The sequence below is a fragment of the Anabrus simplex genome, chromosome X (genome assembly GCF_040414725.1).
Source record: "Anabrus simplex isolate iqAnaSimp1 chromosome X, ASM4041472v1, whole genome shotgun sequence".
NCBI classification, from domain to species: domain Eukaryota; kingdom Metazoa; phylum Arthropoda; class Insecta; order Orthoptera; family Tettigoniidae; genus Anabrus; species Anabrus simplex.
The window spans coordinates 139152317-139171120 of NC_090279.1; the positions used below are offsets into that span (position 1 = coordinate 139152317).

At 40.7% G+C, this 18804-nt stretch overlaps 1 protein-coding gene across 1 annotated transcript in view; it reads left to right on the forward strand.

The window, feature by feature from the left end:
* The first annotated feature begins 895 nt into the window (after window positions 1-895).
* Window positions 896-18804, forward strand: part of LOC136886594 (hemolymph lipopolysaccharide-binding protein-like) — a 42498-nt gene continuing 24589 nt past the window's right edge. Inside the window, exons 1-2 of the mRNA XM_068230513.1 lie at window positions 896-918; window positions 6041-6166. Of these exons, the coding sequence (XP_068086614.1) occupies window positions 904-918; window positions 6041-6166 (141 nt within the window). The 5' untranslated portion in view covers window positions 896-903. The remainder of the gene's footprint in view (window positions 919-6040; window positions 6167-18804) is intronic.

Sequence of the window (18804 nt, forward strand, 5' to 3'; positions counted from 1 at the left end):
TAATAATAATAATAAATCGAACCCTCCTCTGTTGCTGTGGTTGTTGTCATTTAAACGCGGCAGTCGCACCTCAAAAACCTCGCCGAGAATCTCGAAAATGACATCGTCGGGTGCATGGGTGATTTTTGTGCGAACAAAATTAATTTAAACCGCAAGACGAATACAACGATCTAACTGAAATATATGAAAATGCTGTCAAGATTTACACACGTACAGGAAGCTTAAGAAAGTATTCACGTCTGTCGTAGCAACTGATATCAAGATTACAACCCTAGGTCTTCCCGTTTGATGCGACTGACCATTGTAATCACAGGCCCTTCCGTTATACTTGTAATATTAGCTACTAAACTCCTCTTGTACCTCTTCCAGTTGATGTTCCATAAACAGGAAATCAAGTCTCCAACTTCTCGTGGAACATCGACTTGGTCGCCCTCGTACCTGAACAAAGACGCTGCTGGTTTAGGGTACCAATATTGTTGTGAGTCGCACTCTAGAACTCATTAACAAGGCCACAAAATTGTAAATTTGGGAAAGAATGTCGATATTGTATAATTTTCTATCTCCTTTTCAGCTCACTGGAGGCCCAGACAGTTATCGAACCAAACATAAAGTTAAACTAACTGCTACCTTATTATTGAATAAATGTAAGATTTGTGGTCACAAAATGCAAGAGATTTGTTAAAATCTGGTCTTTATGCATAGTTTTTTGTTACAGGCTCACACAGATAGTTTTTTTGCGTGATAAATCTCCGCTCGGTTATCGGAATATGACGTCGAAGGTTGGAGAGGTCATCCAGTCGGCAAGCGAGCTGGCTGGATTCAGCATGCGGGACTTTCTTAACACTCAAGTCAATGAAATAAATAGCAAGCCAGAGCGAATGATAAATGTCAGAACTCGTAAGGATGTCGCTTCTCTTGGTGAGTGTTTGTTTATTTCTCTGTAGCTGATAACAAGGGGTCAAGGGAGAGTTGATGTCAGGCTTGGAGTGGAAATTTGTTTTTTTTTTTTTGCTAGCGGCTTTACGTCGCACCGACACAGATAGGTCTTATGGCGACGATGGGATAGGAAAGGCCTAGGAGTTGGAAGGAAGCGGCCGTGGCCTTAATTAAGGTACAGCCCCAGCATTTGCCTGGTGTGAAAATGGGAAACCACGGAAAACCATCTTCAGGGCTGCCGATAGTGGGATTCGAACCTACTATCTCCCGGATGCAAGCTCACAGCCGCGCGCCTCTACGCGCACGGCCAACTCGCCCGGTGAGTGGAAATTTAATAATAATAATAATAATAATAATAATAATAATAATAATAATAATAATAATAATAATAATAATAATAATAATAATAATAACAATAATAATAATAATAATAATAAGAGGACGCATCGTGGCCATGATCGTTAAGGCGTTGAAGTCTAAATGGCCCTGACAACGTGGTTACCCGGTTCGAGTCCCGTTGGTCGAAAGAACGTTCACCATCAGAATGTTGGCCGCCAGGGTAGGGGAATTGCTGGTGTCCTACTTTCATCACTAGATAAGCCTTGATTAAATTCCAAACGTCTCTGCAGTGCTCATACGGAGTGAGAGCATATGACGCTGCTGCTGGTGATTCGACCGTCGGATGGAGACGTTAAGCCATGAGCAGTCCCCTTGCTGCTATTCGACAAGAGGAAGCGTAGGCTATGTGCCGGCACTGGGTCTCACCCTCTCCTCTCTAACTATCATATTTCATCTCATTAACTTTTCTGATAAGAAAGGGCATTCGGTCATAACAAAACCGCCTCGACAGATTCATCTCACCTCATACACGACCCCGTAGAGGAAACGGTACAAGGGTTGGACAAATAATAATAATAATAATAATAATAATAATAATAATAATAATAATAATAATAATAATAATAATAATAATGGCGAATATCCTCCGAGCAGGCCTGGGGTAGGTCTTATAGGCGACCTGCATGTCTCTGTGGATGCGGCTCCTACTTTAGAAGACATCACAAATACACGGCCCCCGATTAACCAATTAAGGTTAAAATCCCGACACGGCAGCTAATCGAACCCGGTACTTATTGTACCAAACCATTTCACCACTTAAGGCAGAAATATCTCAATATAGTAGTGGAATTTTCACAGAATTTGAGTGGAATATTTGTGATTGATGAATGTTTAAACAAGGGAACGTGATGTAACACAAAGGTGGAGATAAGTCGACGGAGAGAAAAGAGAGACTTTCAGGAGCTCATTTGCAGCAGGCACCAAGCTATACAGTTAAGTGCGGTCAGTAAGCACCAAGCTATACAGTTAAGTGCGGTCAGTAGGCACCAAGCTATACAGTTAAGTGCGGTCTCTCCACACGAGCTATAGAGAGGCTTTCAGGAGCTCATTTGCAGCAGGCACCAAGCTATACAGTTAAGTGCGGTCTCTCCACACGAGCTATAGAGAGGCTTTCAGGAGCTCATTTGCAGCAGGCACCAAGCTATACAGTTAAGTGCGGTCTCTCCACACGAGCTATAGAGAGGCTTTCAGGAGCTCATTTGCAGCAGGCACCAAGCTATACAGTTAAGTGCGGTCAGTAGGCACCAAGCTATACAGTTAAGTGCGGTCAGTAGGCACCAAGCTATACAGTTAAGTGCGGTCTCTCCACACGAGCTATAGAGAGGCTTTCAGGAGCTCATTTGCAGCAGGCACCAGTTAAGTGCGGTCAGTAGGCACCAAGCTATACAGTTAAGTGCGGACAGTAGGCACCAAGCTATACAGTTAAGTGCGGTCTCTCCACGCGAGCTATAGAGGAACAATCCGTTATTAATAGTACATTATTCTATGCAAGTAGTTCCACTTTTATCCTCCCGTCTCTTTGACCGGACTGTGTGCCTAAATATTTAAATCACACTGGATAGAAGTGCCGTACCCGTCATTGGACTCTGGATCTTAGTTTTGCTGTTGGCTGAACTACAGTCGAAGGTTCCCCTTAGCCAACACGTGCGGGGTCTCGCAGATCCCCTCTTTTCTCGATCTTCCCTTGTATAAACATTTGGAGGCGGGAGCCTAATGATATGACCGGAGTAGGAGAGCTGCACATTTCTATTCATCCTGGTTAATACAGTAGACCCGCATTTCAAACGCTCCTGATCTTCTGACGATGGCTTTCCTCACACCAAGATATACTGCACTTCGGCAGTCTATTTGTACAGCATTCTTTCCTCAATGAATATGCGTGTAAAGTGTACTAAGAGGCCACAGAACCAGGACTGTGATGGTGCTTAGGTCATGGGGGCATAAAACTTGAAAGTATATCCCTGATAATGTCCATGTATAGAGTATTGTGTGTGTAGTATGAGTGTCCGTGAGGTGACGCATTACAGCTCAGCTGTTTGTATTCTTACTCCCAAGTCTTCCCAGACCGAAGTTTCCAATATTTTCATTACACTATTCCTTGACAGAAGCCACCCAGAGCAAATCACGCTGCTCTCCTGTGGATCTTTTCATGTCGTTCTTGAGTCAAGTAATCGTGGTGAGACCGAGCTCGATAGATGTTGTCGCTTAAGTGCGGCCTGTATCCAGTAATCGGGAAATAGTGGGTTCGAACCCCACTGTCGGCAGCCCTGAAGATGGTTTTCCGTGGTTTCCCATTTTCACTCCACGAAAATGCTGGGGCTGTACGTTAATTAAGGCCACGGCCGCTTCCTTCCCATTCCCAGGCCCTTCATCTCCCATCGTCGCCATAAGACATATATGTGTCGGTGCGACGTAAAGCAAATAGCAAAAAAAAAAAATTACTGGTGAGTCTCTCACACGCTGAAAGGGTCTTACCAATAACTTATACGGCTCTGGTTTACATCCTTACTGCGACCCCTAAATACACCCATAACCATATGAAGAGATCTGTAAAGCTCACCTGGGTACTTGCAGTTATCCACATGTACTACTTTCACAGCATCGACACAGTAATTAATATACAAGGAAACACCGCCGTCCAGTAACACTGCCTTGCAGAATTCGCTCTTAATCATAATATGACGAGACAATGCTTCACCTGTTCCATTGCAATGGTCTTGCTTTCTTGAAATGTAGCCACCTATTCTAGTCCAATAGTCCTCTCTTACCTGTACCGCCCTGTTGATAGGCCCTGCAGTGGTAAATAGCGATGCAGTCCATTTGGCCTCCTGAATATAAAATATCTGCTCTATCTTGCTTGGGCCCTGCTAGTTGATCCTCACGGAAATGAATTTTCCTAAACAAAAATGTTCTTCTATCAGAACAATTTGACATTTTAAAGATGTGTTCAATATAACCATAAAGAATACTTTCCTCAGCTTCCGCTTATCACATTTCATGCCGGGGATACTATAGACTCTGAATTAATTTGGTATAGCTCCTTCATGCAAACTGCCAAGTAACTGGGGAGGTGCTCAGAGATAAATAGGTAGTTATGTCCAACTTTGTCACATTTAGAGAATATGTATGGTAGAATACTAGAGAAAAGTTGTAGGTATTTTATGTTCACTGTATCGTGGCCTCGTAAAGTTGTATATGCTGTCACCTGTGTGAAATACCTTGAAATGTCAGATATTCTAGTAGTTTGTCTTTCTGGGACAAATGTCCCTATTGCTCCCTGTTGTTGAAAGGACATTATCAACCTGAAGGAAAATTGGTATCTGGAGCTTGGGTGAGCTATCGCCAGTCAGTTTTCATTCAATCATTCAGTAGTTCAACAATTTAATCAGCCTATCAATTTATATAACATCAAATAGATTGTCGAATCGAAATGTATAAAAATAAATCCTTCCAGAAAGAGCAGCTGTTTCTCTATTTAAAGAGTGAATTTTTGAGCCAAGGTTTCTTGTACTGATTGACTTTCGTGTGTATCATCTGATGGCGGATTAAGGGAGAGGAAGCGACTCAGTACCTTGAACATGAGCTAATTAACAACGTATGGCAGAACTTTAACTATGTGAATCTCGGGAGAGATTTCGATGTTTTTAGTAAGCACGCGACAGTTAGGGTGTCCGCATTTCTGTGAAATGTATGTAGGGCTTTCTCTGGTGTTTGGTTTCCTTAATATAGAGAGGGTAACCAGGTAATACTAAACTCGTGGGTAAAATACCCCTTCTGCGTTAAGGGTCCGTGATGTCAGGCAATCGTAAATAATGTATTATACTGCCCCGAAAACAGGCGTATTCTAAAATCATTGTGAACTACAATCGAGGGTTCGAGCCCAGTCTGGTGTAAAACTAGAAACCACGGTTCCTGCCGATTCGGTTTACCTTTTGCAAAACCATTTACGAATTGGATATCAGAGTTCGAGCCCCAACCAATGTAATGTGCTCTGGAAGCTGCGGCTTCTCTGCGTGAATTATGAGTTTTCCATTTGTAAAGACTAGCACGGGTCATCAGACTGTGACAGACGCGAGTCCTCTCCCCAGATATGTTGTACATTTCTCGAGCGTTGAAATTCCATTTCTTGGTTCACGTTCAAAGAGTTAGAAAGGAAAGAAAAACAATTCCGAATATATTGTATTGGTAAATATTACCTGTGCACCTCACGCTCTCTGCCCCGTGCAAGTAACTGCAATCAGTGTTCAGTGAGAAACTACCACAGGACGAGTTCCCCGCACAATAGTTACTTGGACTAGATGGGGCTGTAGTCTTACTAAAGTATATAAATGTAGGCCACGACAGGGAGAAAATGTAACAAGGGACGTGGAATTGTCAGATAATTTAACATACGTATATTCCTTTAACAAAGTTCATTAAGCTCTCATGATTATAATTAAGAAGTAGTTTGGATCAAGTTCATAAATCTTTCCAGAATACATAAAACTGCACGGGGAAACAGACGATTACATTACATAGGTAAATACTGCGCGCTGTTTTGTTAACTGACCATCAAAGTTGTCAAAGTGGGCCGACAACTAAGGTAATGTGTTTGTTTGACTGACGTTGGATAGATGGAACCGAAATCAGTGTTCTTTTCTGTCACAACCTCCTTTAGAATGTCACTTCAGTCATAGTTAACTGTTGAACTCTGTACCTTTTCCAGGTTCTCTTGCTCCTGATGCTAGCAGTTTCACTGGCGAGCGCAGATCACTGTGCATCGTCCGTGGGCTCTAAGTTGGACGTGTCTGTGCATGGCCGCAAGAACGCCAGTGGACATTGGATGATAACGGTACCGTGTGTTCTCAATTGCAGAGTTGTTCTTCTGTGTTGGACGGATAATATTTTATGTTTATGTTATAAATACACGTGTTTTATTTCTTTATATTCAAAATGTTTGCATGCGCCATTTGAATTTAACACAACTTTTAAAGTACAGTAATACAGTTCGTGGAATTAATCTGATAGGTACTTGGTATCGAACCGCTGCCTTCGTGATGTACAGGTTATTCTGTTGCTCTTATGACGTCACGCAAAGAGGCAATGCAAGGACGTAATATTATGTCTCTACTTCTTAATTATGAAATATTCACAAATGTTGATTTAATATAACAGGCAAGATCATTACCAACTGTAATCGCATCACAATTCGTAAGTCAGGTCTATGTAATTTTATCTAAGTAGGTTTTAAGTGTGATTTACACGTTCGAAGCTTGAGAGTTTTTCTCTTCAGTTTACCCAACAAAGAATTATTATACATTAATACAAATATGGAGACAATAAACGCACAAATGGTTCAGGGAGGACACGAAATGAGGAGTGAGGTAGTTTGATTATTTGATTATTTTTTATTCTACCATTAATCAGAGATATCAGGGTTCGAATCCATGTGTTGCATGTACTCGAGATATTTTATTCTAGAACTGAACAGAGAGAACAGGGAACGAATTCAAGACTACATTTTTTCTGTTAAGGTGACTGTTGTGTTTGCGTCATAAAGTTGATGTTATATTCGAGAAATAAGGAAAGAGAGGTAGATTCCCGTTCAGTTTTATTCCGTGCAATCACCGTCTGAATGCGTGTCAATTTCTATCTTTTTTACCAACAAGTTATCGCGCTCCTAACATATATTTAAAACCAAGCCAAGTTTCCCTGTTCAGAACACGGGCGAATGTATGCTGACTATTCAAATCGCTACAAACATACATTTATATCTGGAATGTATGAGTAATATAAGGTAGCAACAGACTGTATATGTTGCTCTTGGTAGAGGGCACAGCACAATGCATTGCCGGTCCTCTGTAACGGGGGAGGTCACGCGTCGGATGGAGACGTTAAGACTTGCACAAGATGGCGACTGGAAGGGGGCGCATATCACAAGATATGTAAGGATAGACCCCTCCAGGGGTCACATCGGGAAGGGGATCTCAAATATGGATTTGGGAAGGGGCATCTCTCCAACCTGTGATGTTAGATCTCTGTAAGGTGATGTCAGGAAAGGGCATGTCAAGAAGGGCAGCTAGCCTTAAAACTTGGGTCCTTTGAATTTAGGTCTCTCTAAAAAGGTGTCGGGAAAGGCGTATGTTAAGAAGGGCAGTTAGCTTTAAAACTAGGATCCTCTGAGTTTAGGCCATTCTAAGGTGGTGTCGGGAAGAGTTACTTGGCTGTAAAACTAGTTTCTGTGTAGTTACGCCCCCAGTCGTTCTCTCTTCCTAAAATTCTGCGCCAGCACGTGGCTAAGTCCCGTCATGATAGCAGCTGTGAGGTTAGGGTCGTTCAATATTCCGCGCCCATCACGAGCACGTGGTTAGGACTTGTCAAACTGACAGCAGTGAGGTTAGCCATGCACACTTATTGAAACTCCGCGCCAAACCAGTGCACGTGTTTATGACCTGTTACGATGACAGCAGTGAGGTTGGAATCGCCGACTTATTCAAAGTCCCTGCTATAACAAGTGCATGAGGTTAGGACCAGTTAAGATGTCAGTAGTGAGTTTAGCCATGAGCACTTATCCAAAAAATCCGCGTAAGAAAACAAAAGTGAAGTTAGTGTCTGTCAAGATGCACGAGCACGTGGCCGTGACGTCATGGTCACATGACCGTGACATCATGGGTCCAAAGACCTTGCCAGGGGTAAATGACCTCGTGGGACATTGCTGAAGCAGCACCCATTGTTTTTGAATCCGCGTTGTCCTACTACTACCAATAATAATGGTCAAACGTACAGTAGCTTTCTTGTTTCGTTTTTTCCTTGACACTTGTGGCACTACCCTTCAGTCCCTTTCTTCTACACAAACATTTGTATCAGTTTTTGATTAGGAATAGCCATGTTTTCCCAAATATTAATACGCCGACTTGTAAAATCTGTTAGTTACTTCCCACATTCACGGAAATTGCCGAGGAATAACTTCTTAATTATTACTTAAGTGTTAACTATTAAGTTACATTGCTTCAAACATCTAAACATTATCTACCAGCAATGATTTAAAGATGTTAAAAAGTATGCATAAAATGTTGCCGGGCTGAGTGACTCAGGCGGTTGAGCGCTGGCCTTGCGACCCTCATATTAGTGTGTACTTACTTGTATAGTTGTGTGGCAACTGCGAAACTCCATACACTTTTTAAAAATTTGCAACACATTATACTTCCGCCTAAAAGTGATGTAAGATAACAATTAAATAAGAAATTCCACGGGAAGTGTTACGTCCCTTGAGTTGATATTACTCAGCACGAGAAGATACCATACCTAACCTAAACTATGCGGTCTCAAGTAGAGGAGCAAGGACAGTTCAACACTCGGAAATGAGTCAGCACCCGAGGTCTAGTAGTGTAGCAATGCAGGTTCCAATGCAAGGTCATTGAACCCCAGTATAGTAGATAAGCAATGTCGATTTGCGCATTTTGCATAAGAGAGCGAATCTAACCTTACAGTCGCTATGTTGAGGGGCCTAACCATACTTTAACGCCTAGCTGCCCTTCCCGACGCCTAAGAGAGAGAGCCTAAACTTACATCCACCAACTGGAAGTGACTACCCTTAGTTTCACGTCAAGAGCCCTTCCCGACGCCAACTGAACAAGATGGCGCCCATACACATCATCTAATGAGACAGCCTAGGGGCGCTTGCGCAAGGTGGCACATGTTCTTATGAGACGGCCTAGGGTTACGTGCGAAAGATGGCGGCTATACATAGCCTCTTATCAGACGGCTTAGGGGCGCTTGCGCAAGATGGTGCCTACACATAGATGGCTTAAGCGCTCTTGCGCAAGATGGCGGCTATACAGAAGCTCTTTTAGAGAAAGCTAGCTGAGAGGCCTACTGCTCAAGATTGCGGATGTACAGAAGGTCTTATGAGACGGCCTAGCGGCGATTGCAAACGATGGTGGGTATACACCGGCTCTTAGGTCGAAAGATGATTTCCATGGGTGAATGCACAAGATGGGGGCTATACAGGAGCTATTATGGAGAAAGATTACGGCTATGGACCATTGCACAAGATGGCACACATGGGCTGCTATAAGAACGCCTAGTGCCATAGGAAATATATTGGTTACATTTAAACACCTAGCAGTCGATCAAATTATCGAATAAACAATGTAACTTGAAATTATGTTTGGGAATATACTAATTGAATCTGTTGGCATTGCTTATAAAAGCTTGTAGCTAATGCAGGAGCGATAAAGCCGAATAAATCGTGCTACACACATGATAGGGAATGGAACTCAGGGGCCACATCTTAATAGAAGGACAAAAGGGTAAAATGACTCTTCCTCCTCCTCCTCCTCCCCTTTCCTAGAGATAAAGGCCTAAATGGCTAATGGTCTGAAGGGCTAATGGGCTAAAGCGCTAATGATATCTTATTAGAAGTGCAAAAATGTAAAAGAACACCTTCTCCTCGTAGGCATAAAGGTCTCAAGGGCTAAGGGGCTAAAGGGCTAATGGCCTAAAGGGCTAATGGGATAAAGGGCAAACCGGCAAAAGTTCTAAAGGGCAAAATTGCTTACATTTTTATAGTATTTAGGGAGCCTCTCCTCTCTTTATTAGGGCTTGAGTCCGGCTTTACAGCTAGAGCTGAGTTAACACCCTGAGGATGGGAGAATGATGGAAAAGAGTCTGTACCAATATAGGTAATCGTTCTACTATATGCTACAGAAGGATGACGTAGATGAGAGTGAAGGTGAGGGATGGGAAGGTAGGAAGGTGTTTAGGCTGTTGTGCTGTCGGGAGGGAGCTTGCAGGAAAGTTCTTCACTTTGAAGAGCTATTAGTCAATAATACCTGCACAACGTAATTCTTGTTGTATTTCAAAAATATTTTTATACTGTGAGTAACCAGCATCTTGACTGGCTCTTAGAAGTTGCAAACGTTTTACAACTACGTTGGGGTCCTTACAGTATCTTACGTCAACGTGGGGTAAGATAGGATTGTTGTTAATTTTGAGCCTATATGCAGACATTTGATGTGTAGGGACTTGCTTTAATGTAATACGTGCTTCATCAGTAGCGCTTCCAGGTACAAAATTAACTTGTTTCCATAGCATGAAACGTTGAAATTTTCTTCCACTCTATGTTGCATCTCCTGCACTGCGACAGAACCTGAAGTAGACTTAGAAAATGAAGTAAAATCATAAAGCTCTAATGGCAATGAAGTATTGAGATCTTCTCTTTCTTCTTCTCCTTTTCTTTTATTATCACTATTATTACCCTTATTTTCATAACTATGACATTGCCTCTCTTTATCTCGAAATGTGTGCTTAGTAACAGAACTTGAAGCATGCCAAGACAGCAACGGAGAATTAAAAATCTCACGCAGAGGTGTACTTTTTAAAAATTAATCAAAGTTTTCTTGACTACGGTTGAACTCTTTATATTTTCTTCTCGCTGAATCTACATTACACGCAGCTTCATGACGTTGAACGTTCTATGCGTTCTTGAACTCTCTTCTACAATATTTACATTGGAAAATTGTCCTACGTGATATCTCCTGACGTTTCTTGTGTTAATCTCGGGAAATATTTTTCCACACACTTTGCAAATATAGCTAGAAATAGGTTTTTCAACGAAGGACTTTAATTTTTTGCTAACAGATTCTTCATTGAAAGATACAAGTTAAATCTACTAGACACTTGTTACTCTACACTTCGATGATGCGAACAGCTTAACGATTACCAGTAACCTAACAGAAAAGCGTATAAGCAAGGTAGTAACAGTGAGGTTTAGCCCCGTCAAGATGGCAGCAGTGGGATTAGCGATGTTCTGTTGTTTAAAGTTCGGTGCCCATGTGGTTAAATATGGCAGCTGTTATCTTGACAGGTGTCAAAAAGCACGTGGATTTTATATTCCGCTCCACGACGTGCATAAGGTGGCAGCAATTAGGTTTAGCGCTATAAGGAGGGCAGCAGTGAGGTTTGCGATGCTATATTGTCCTTAAGAGTGAGGTTTGGGTCCGTTAAGATGACAGCTCTTACCCTGGCAGTTGTTACAAAAGCACGCGGCCAACACGTGAGTTTGTTTACACACAGGAGCACGTGGTCGCGACGTCACGGTCACGTGGTATGCTGCGCCTGCACCCGTAGTTCAAAATCCGCGCGGATGTGGTTAGAAATTGTCAGAAAGCAGGTAGATTTTATATTTCGTACGCCTTCGTCGTTAAGATGTCAGCTGTTATCTTAGCATGTCCGATCTATGAGCACTACAAGCGCTACAAGTTCTGTTACTAAGCACACATTTCGAGATAAAGAGAGGCAAGTTCATGATTATGATAATAAGGATAATGATGCTGATAATAATGGAAAAGGAGAAGAAGAACTCAGTGTTTCATTACCATCAGACCGTATGGTTTTATTTCATTTTCTAAGTGTATTACACGTTCTGTCGCCGTGCAAACATCCCAAAAAGATGTCTGTCTGTTAGGTCACCAGCCCAGAGGCTGGTTGGATCCTCAAATAGCACTACCAAATGTTATGCATTTATAAAGAAACCCCAAAAGCCAATGGAAGCACCAAAATGAGGCGTACTAGGCAAGATGAGGAGTGAGGTAGTTTGCTATTGCTTTCCTCACTGGGTCAGAAAGTACTACTATTGCAGCACGACTGGTCCTGTGAGCAGCACCTTTCATAACACTCAGATGCACCCTAGCAGCTTCCATATTGTCACAGCCATGGATGTTGACTGGGAGTTCGTAGGAAGCTACATTTTACTCTGGCCTATGCCAAGAGATGGATGCAAAAGTACTGTATCCATAAAGAAATGACAGAAGGTTACCTAGAAAGATATGCAAAATAAAGTAGAAGAAAATTTCAACGCTTCATTGTTATCGAAAGATGTTAAGTTTGTACCTGGAAACGCTGCTGCTGAAGCACGTATTACATTAAAACAAGTCCCTACCCATCAAATGTGTGCATATAGGCTCAAAGTTAACAACAATCCCACGTTAGCCCGTGTAAGGACCCCAACCAACTCGTAAAATATTTGCAACTTCTAAGAGCCTATAAAGATGGTGATCTTGCATTGGAACCTGCATTGGTACACTACTAGACCTCGGGTGCTGACACATTTCTGGGAGGTGAACTGTCTTTGCTCCCCTACTGTCTCATTATCTACGTCAATTCTGATGTGATAAGTTTGAAGAAGGAACATTCAATATACTTAAATTAATGTTAAGTTATGCCTTTCAACAGTGACAATTATCCATGGAATGAATTTCAATCGCAACTCGTAGCATTCACTTAGCTCATTAAATTTGACCAGCTGATGGGTTTGGCGCGCTTTTTACAGTACGGCCTCTTTATTACGAAGGCAGTGATCAAACCAAAACCTCATTTACATGTGCTAACCACTAACGACTTTAGGAACAGACAATAAATAGCAGTGAGGTATCCCATAGCAGAAGTAATTACATACATGTGTAGTGTTATCGCTGGGACTTGGGCAAGCGATTTAAATTATATCTGCCTTCTTCCTAATCGGCTTGCCCCAAGACAAGCAGTCTGCTTGTTCGCGACATGGTCACCGGATGCGCTAGGACTTAGTAGTTAGCAGAATTAATACTCACAGACTCTACTCTAAGGAGGCTGTGGATTTGGCCATTGATTTCAGTTAAGAGCTTAAAGTCAGATTAGAACAAAATACGGAAGAGGAAAAGAGAAATGGACCAAAAGCTTTGCTGAAGAGATAGAAGAAAGTATGGAAAAGGGAAAACAGGATCAAATTTATAAGAAAATCAGTACCCTTAACTACAAAATTGGAACTAAATCTCCAGTAGTAAAAAATAAAGAAGGAATATTACTGGTAGACAACGATAAGATATGTGCTCGCTGGAAACAATACATGGAAGAACTGTACGGTGACTAGGACTTCAAGAATGAAAATAATCAAATTGAAGACATCAATGAGTGTGGAAGAGAAATGCAATGTCCTCCAATCATGAGACATGAATTTTAACATGCCATTCGCGGTTTGAATGTAGGAAAACAATCGGTGTTGATGATATCCCTGGAGAATTACGGAAACATTTAGGTATCAACATAAAGACCAATTATTCAGAGTAATAACTGAATGCTACGAAAGATGAATCGTGGCAGAAGATTTCAAACAATGCAGAGCCATTACCATACAGAAAATAGGAAGGGCAGGTGACCGCACCGATTAGAGGACACCTTCAATATTAACACATGGCTCCAAGATACACATTAACATAGTCAAGAACAAAACAGGAGATACGTATGTTGGAGAAGACGAATTTGGATTTAGAGAAGGCAGAGGAGCAAGAGAATCAATTCTGGCCTTACGCATGTTAGTGGAGAGAAGGATTAAAATGAATAGAACAACTTGTCTTACCTTCATTGACTCAGAAAATGCCTTTGACAATGTGAACTGGGAACTACTGTCTAGAACTATGAGCGAAATAGGACTGGACTGAAAGGATATAAGGGTGTTTAATCAACTGTATCTGAACCAAAGCACAAAAATAATCATCAAGCAGGCAGAAGAAAAGCCAGTATTAGAAAAGGAGTTAGACTACACTGGCCGCAGAAAAATCTAACTGACTTGGAGGAAAATTTCTCGTCCAAGCCAGAGGAGGAACCCTTTTCACTGCTAAGTTGGAATAAAAATGAATGTAGAATCTAATAAAAGTGAAGAGTGAGAAGCTTTTCTTAAGAAACGGCTCTTTTCAGCGTTGAAGTTTGAGTTATTTAGTGAATTGTGGTGTTATAATTTGGAATAGGCCTAATTATCATTCTAGTCCAGGTCATACTACTACTACTGCTACTACTACTACTACTAATAAGTAAGCCTCTGCCTTAGGCCTAAGTGTGCAATTGCTCAATCAAAACAGCGCGTCATAGTAGAAATCGAACACGTGGAATACTATGTTGAACCAGTGTGTTACGTATCAGCAGTATCAGAAAATGGATGAACCAAAGGAATGGCATGCTAAAGGAGAAAGATTTCAAACTTCCCAGCTATTTCCAGCCGATATTCAGTCAGTCTGTTATACTCGGTTCACAGTAGTAATCCCATCTATCGGATATGAGTGGCAGCATAAGGGACAAAGAACATCACAACAAACAATGGTCAATATAATGATATTGCTGATCAATGTTATGCGCTTTCGACATTTAAGGCTTTCACATTTAGTTTTCTTCCGACTCTGAAATACCACTGTTATCACAGTCGGTACGGTAAAACTGAATGAAACATAAAAGATCGGAAATTGTTCTCTCTATAACATTTCTTACGTAGTACTTTTCGACAGCACCAATAACATAGGTATTTAAAAATTAAATTTTAGGCACCTCCCCGTAGAATACATTTTCATTCAGCTTAGACTGTAGTTTTTTAATTCCCAACTCTATATACCGATTTTCATTAAAATCTGCTAACCCAATTTCTCGTGGCTCGGTGTTGATATGGATTCAGTAACAAAAATACAAATTCATGAATATTTCTGTTATCACAGCGGGTACGGTAAAAATGTATGACAGAAATGATCGGAAATTTAATTCTATGAAACTTTAGTTATGTAGTATTTATCGATAGGACCAATAATAATATAAATATTTTAGAATTATGTTTTAGGCCAACCCCTAAACTATCATTACTTTCACTCAGCGTGAATAAAATTATTTATAGCCTAGATTGTAGTGACTCATCCACGGACTTCTCATGATGCGTGTACATACTGTACCCGTCTAAATGGTACCTCAGTTAATTTGAGAAAGCTGGGAATATTTGTTACGGAGCATTGCTTACGAGTGCGCGTGTACCAGCTGTGACACAGTTGTGCGAGAGCGAGCCGGCCGAAACTAGGTCAACAGCTGATCGAGGGCGACCAGAGCGCAGTTACGTCATGACACCGGCAGACGACAAAGGGGAGGAGAAATGTTCTCATAAAATCCACTCGTAGCGGTCAAGGACGAGCTATGGCGCAGGTCGATTACCAGCCAATAGAAATTGAGGAAAGTGCTGGAAATATTAGGATTGTTCTGGAACTAAGTCGAAGGAAGTTCTTGGGTAAGAACGTCAGAACAGTTCAAGAGAAATTTTACGAGACGACGGCCAGAACAGTTTTTCAAGAGCACGTCGGACAGTTGTTTCTTACGAGAAGTCGAACCGTGTATTCTCTACGGGAAAGAAGAATATGTTCAGACGACGTGAATACTAGTGTAATCCTTGTAGGGCACGATCATTACATTACTTGAATGCCAGTGTAATTCAGTGTTAGCTCAACGCAGTATCCAGCGAGCTTATTACAGTCGTGCATTCTCCCGGGTGGAAAATGTTAAACCGCAGACAGTCAGCGTGCTCATTAAAGCCGATTCTTGCCATAGAAGCTTTAGGAATGTTCCATTGGACATTATGAAAGGAAATCACGATCTCAAGTGGATAGGCGAGAGGAAATCTAACCTTTATTTAATCATCATAATAGTCAGCCCTATTATTTGTCAGCCTAAGGCGTATCGTAACTTAATGAGTGTGTTCAGAAGACGAAGCTTATAGTAATAATGGACCTAAAGTACATCGTTGCGCCAAGTTAAGTGTTGTACATAACTTAGTGAGTTATAGCTAGTGTGGATCCCTGTGCTAATAGAATATTTTAGTTTCAGCTATCTCCGAGGAAACCAAGTTGTCGACATGCGGCGATCAAGAGGGAAATCGAGAGATTTTCTGGGACTTTGCTGGAGTAAAAAGAAGACGCTGAATATAGCTACAGTCATGAGGAACTAAATTCCAGAGTGCACGCCAACGCGATGACTTTGTACATCCGTAAACCACCATAGATGAGGCAAGAGACGTTGTCGCCTGAAGCAGCATCCCGACGCCAAGGATTTTCACCGGAAATATGAGTACCCTTGTAAAATTTCTTCTCTTTTAGTAGATGACTAGATTGTATTCTTGCGTAGAGTAAAGTAGTTTCCTTAGTAATTTTGTATGTAATGGTGATGGGAGAGCATTCCTTACTTCGTTGATTTGTAATTTCAATATTGTTCTATCTTTGCATTTTCTTGGAATAATGATAATTTTATTTTTGGACCTGATGATGAATAATCCCAGTTGTTCTCGAGTTGACAAGAGTGAATGATTATGATCTTCGAAAGTGATTTAAGGGAGTAAGGTCTACTAACAATCATGATAATAATAATAATAATAATAAGAGTAAATTAAACTCATAAAAATAGTAAATGAAGATATGATTAAATGTAGGAGTAAACTATAATTAAATCGTAGTTTTAAAATCCTGTTAGTCATGTGTAGTGATTGATGGTAGAAGGGAAAGTGAACGACGAATGTTAGAAATATTCTTCGAGAGAACGATCCAGGAGCCATTATAGGATAATAGTAATAATAATAATGATCAAAATAGTAAAGGTCGGATAATGTAAAAGTTGTTGAGATTCAACTTGTATGGTCATTGTGATAATGGAGTTCGCCATTAATGGACGACATGGGACTACTAGGGTGCATGTCGGGCCTAAACGGTATTATGAGTCACAATGATTGTAATGAATGATTATGGCGATAATGATTTATGAGGATGTACGGATTTAGGGACTATAATAGGTCTATTTCTGGCTCACCCACTGATATGAATAATACACGATTTAATCGTTATTAGATGTTTTCGAGGCTCTTGAGCTCTTATCACTGACGATGGTGATGGTTATTCTTCGAGAGAGAAATTTGGCTTTCTGTATCATCATAACTACAGTCATGAGCGAGTTTTATTCTGGTCAGATGATTATAAGGATCTTCAATAAAACTCAAGAGGAAGACGAGTTAAATGACTGGATAATAATAATAATAATAAATATTACAGATTCATTGTGTGATAAAAATGTACTTATAACCAGTTGGTAGAATTGGGTTATTTGGTGTCATTTACTTCTATCATTCCAAGGAAACTTATCTTGTATATTTTTTTTGTGACTGTGATGCATTGTTGTTGTTGTTGTTGATTCCGTGTAGGATCACATGATGCTCTATCCATCCATGAAATGCTAGGTAATTTAGAAAGGTTAAATAGAGTAAGGAAAGAATACAGTCAAGCGTAGTCTACGAGAGAGAGGGAGTTATGCCAAAGAAATTGTAAAAATATTTCCAAACGCTAAAGTGAAGAATTTGTAAAAATATTTCCCAACACTAAAATGAAATTGCAAAGGAATTTTATGATGACAAAATGAGTTAGAGGATTTTTCACAGGTAGAGTGAAATGAATGTTCAAGAAATTTTCTTGAACAAGTAAATGCTGAGTTAATAGTAATTGTTCTTCAAAATGTATGAAATTATTTTACCTGTAAATGACTAAACATGAGTTATAACGGGAAATGACAGCTTTGCTAATTTAGTGATTCATTCGATGTTACAGAGTAAAATCTTAGGTGGAATTTCATTGGAGAAGCAATGGAATCTAACTCCAGAAGCATGCGAGGACTTACAGTCGTATTCATTTATTCACAAGCCATTAAAGATTGAGATATTCCTTTTATTGCAAAAATCACATTGTATTTAATAATTCTTTTTTTTTCTTTCATGCATTTGTCCAGACTGAGTTTCCATTATGTTCTTAATAAACGTTGTTGTTATTTTGCCCTGATTTTCATTTATATTGTGTCACCTATCCAGTCACCAAGGGTCCTGAAAATATGAATTCTATGAAGTTGTCCCTTAATAGCATAATCGGCCCTGCGAACGGTCCACCCTTTTGGGACTCTCGCTCCGCCGACTGAGCGACCCCGGAGAAGGGGACAATACATACATACATACATACATACATACATACAGACATATATGCATTCCTACCTTCACGAACGTCAACAATGTGTGAAAGCTAATAATGTAATCGTTCCCTCGTGGCGTCACGTGAATAGAGGAGTCCCTCAAAGCTCTGTACTCGGACCTTTTCTTATCGCACTTTTTGTGAATGGCGTATCATCGATTTTAAGACATTGTAAATACTGCATGTACGCTGACGACCTTCAACTCTACACAGACTGTACAGCGCAAGACCTTCAGGAAAATATAGACTTACTAAACATTGACTTACAGACTGTTAGTGAATGGTCTGCTGCCAACGGCCTTCAAGTGAATCCTACAAAGTCACAAGTAATCTTTCTAGGCTATCAACATCAAATGGCAAGTATTGATAAACTTCCATTGCTGAGAGTAATCCTTCAGAATGTTGCAATTCCTTTTGTACCACAAGTGAAGAACCTCAGCGTTATCATGGACGAACGCATGATTTGGTCTGGACATATCTTACATATCTGCCAAGAGGTTTTATCTGCTCTTCATTCTTTATATAAATATTTATTTCCAATAAAACTGCCTGGATCCATAATAAGTAGTCCAGCCAAGTCTTATCTATTACTACACAGCCTGGAGCCATAAGAAGTAGTCCAGCCAGATCATATCTACTGCTACAAAACCTGGAT